Below are 1,933 nucleotides of genomic sequence, written 5' to 3'. Positions count from 1 at the left end.
CTTATGGCCCACCAGAGCCTGAGGCTGGACATCTTTCAGAAGCAGTGTAAGACCTTATTTGGGGAGGCTTTTAGTAAGCAGAGTTAAGTTTTTGGGGCATTGTCTGGAGAATTAGTTTAATTATTTATTTTATCTGTTGCTTTGGCTTGCTTTTTATTGTAAGTCACTTTTGAGGGAAGGTAGCCATAGAAATTAAGTAAATTTCATTTGTTCTAATATAAATAGGTTGATGGAGCTTGTTTGTTTGTTTGATCTGCCACTTTAACACTGAATTCTTCCTTTGCAGGTGAGGAAAGCACTCCTGACCAAGTCATGGAAGAAGGATTAATTGAGGCGTATGTCTTCTGATAACTTTTAAGTGTCTAAAACTTGTCAAATAGAGTGAGGAAAGAGGTGAAAACTCATGGGTTCTGTTCCTCTTCCTGTGCTCCTTAATGCAAACTGTAGACTGATGTTGGAGCTTTAATTTCACTGGACTCTCATGGAGAGAGCATTGAGGAAAGGTAGGGGTTTAGGTTGTAGCCGTGTTGGTCTAAGGACATAGGCAGACAAGATTCCTTGGGTGAATTTGATATCTTTTATTAGACCAACCCAAATAGTTGGAGAAAAGTTATAAAGCAAGTTTTTGGGTTCAAAAACCCTTCGTCAGGCTAAGGAAGTTTCAGCCGTTGGTGTGTGCTCTTCCTGGATGGGATGAAAAGTAGAAACTTTATTCCATGCCACAAATAGTTTTATCCAATGTTGCTTCTATTCCTTAAACCTTTAGAATGTGTCTTGGAATTTAGCCATGTAACTTAAAGCACTAAACTTATTTGCAAACTATGACTTTGTTTTGTCATTTGATAGGTAACTCGATCCAAACATAAAACTGCATTTGGTTTCCAAGGCCGCATCCAGCCAAGCAAGAATGTTTGGTTCCCCCGGGACAACTATCAGTGGAATACATTGTGCTACTTCTAGCTGTCCCTGGGAAATGCCCATGCCACACCCCCTCTAGAACACAGCAGGTTACCTTGGGTGGGGTAGAGGAGGCTGGGGCCAGCACAGTTGCTGGCTCCAGCAGCCTGAGCTGGGGAAGCTGCAGCTGCATCACACCAGCAGCTCAGAGCCTGGCTGGCAGCTGGAGGGTGGCTCCAGCTGGCCACATTCCAGTTTGGGGCAGTGTGTGCTGTCCCCATGTGCTCTACCCTGTATTTTTTCTGTGCAGGTTTTGTTGATCTCTAGAGGTCAAAAAAAAACTGGTTCTCTAGAAGTCAAAAATTCCCATGCTGCAAGGTGGTAGTGCAGGAAATGCCTGTGTGGCACTGTAGATGAGTCTGCAGCGCCATACCACATGGACACGCTCATTTGGATGCAGCCCAAATGCGCATTGGAATTTCAGGTTGCTCATCCCTTTTTTATTAATGTTTTTAAAAAGGAATGCACTCTTGATTACTAAAGAGTAATCTATGTGCATAGTAATCTATGCGCATAGATTACTAAAGAGGAGTATACCTCCTCTTCTTGCGCTTGTAGGGAGGCAGTTAGACAGGCCAAAGCTACCATGGAGCTGAGGATGGCATCCCAAGTTAAGGATAACAAAAAATTGTTTTTTAGATATATAGGGAGTAAAAGGAAGGCCCAGGGTGGAATAGGACCTCTACTAAATGGGCATAAGTATTTGGTGACGGACAGGGGGGACAAGGCTGAACTCATCAATGAGTTCTTTGCCTCAGTGTTCCTAAGCGAGGGGCAAGACAAGTATCTCACTGGGATTGTAGAGAGGCAGCAGCAGGGTGCCAGACAACCAAGCGTAGACCCTGAGATGGTGCAGAGGCACTTGGAGGAACTGGATGCCTTTAAGTCGGAAGGCCCAGATGAGCTCCATCCGAGGGTACTGAAGGCACTGGCCGACATCATTGCACAGCCACTGGCGGGAGCAATTTGGGACGGT

At 44.7% G+C, this 1,933-nt stretch overlaps 1 protein-coding gene across 1 annotated transcript in view; it reads left to right on the top strand.

Annotated features, from left to right (window-relative positions):
- Nucleotides 1-1,933, top strand: part of CENPH (centromere protein H) — a 14,920-nt gene that overhangs the window by 1,587 nt on the left and 11,400 nt on the right. The window contains exon 3 of the mRNA XM_006021429.3: nucleotides 287-335. Coding sequence (XP_006021491.1) covers nucleotides 287-335 — 49 coding nt within the window. The remainder of the gene's footprint in view (nucleotides 1-286; nucleotides 336-1,933) is intronic.

This window comes from Alligator sinensis, unplaced genomic scaffold (genome assembly GCF_000455745.1).
Source record: "Alligator sinensis unplaced genomic scaffold, ASM45574v1 scaffold159_2, whole genome shotgun sequence".
Lineage (NCBI taxonomy): Eukaryota > Metazoa > Chordata > Crocodylia > Alligatoridae > Alligator > Alligator sinensis.
This window is presented reverse-complemented; position numbering and strand designations above follow the sequence as displayed.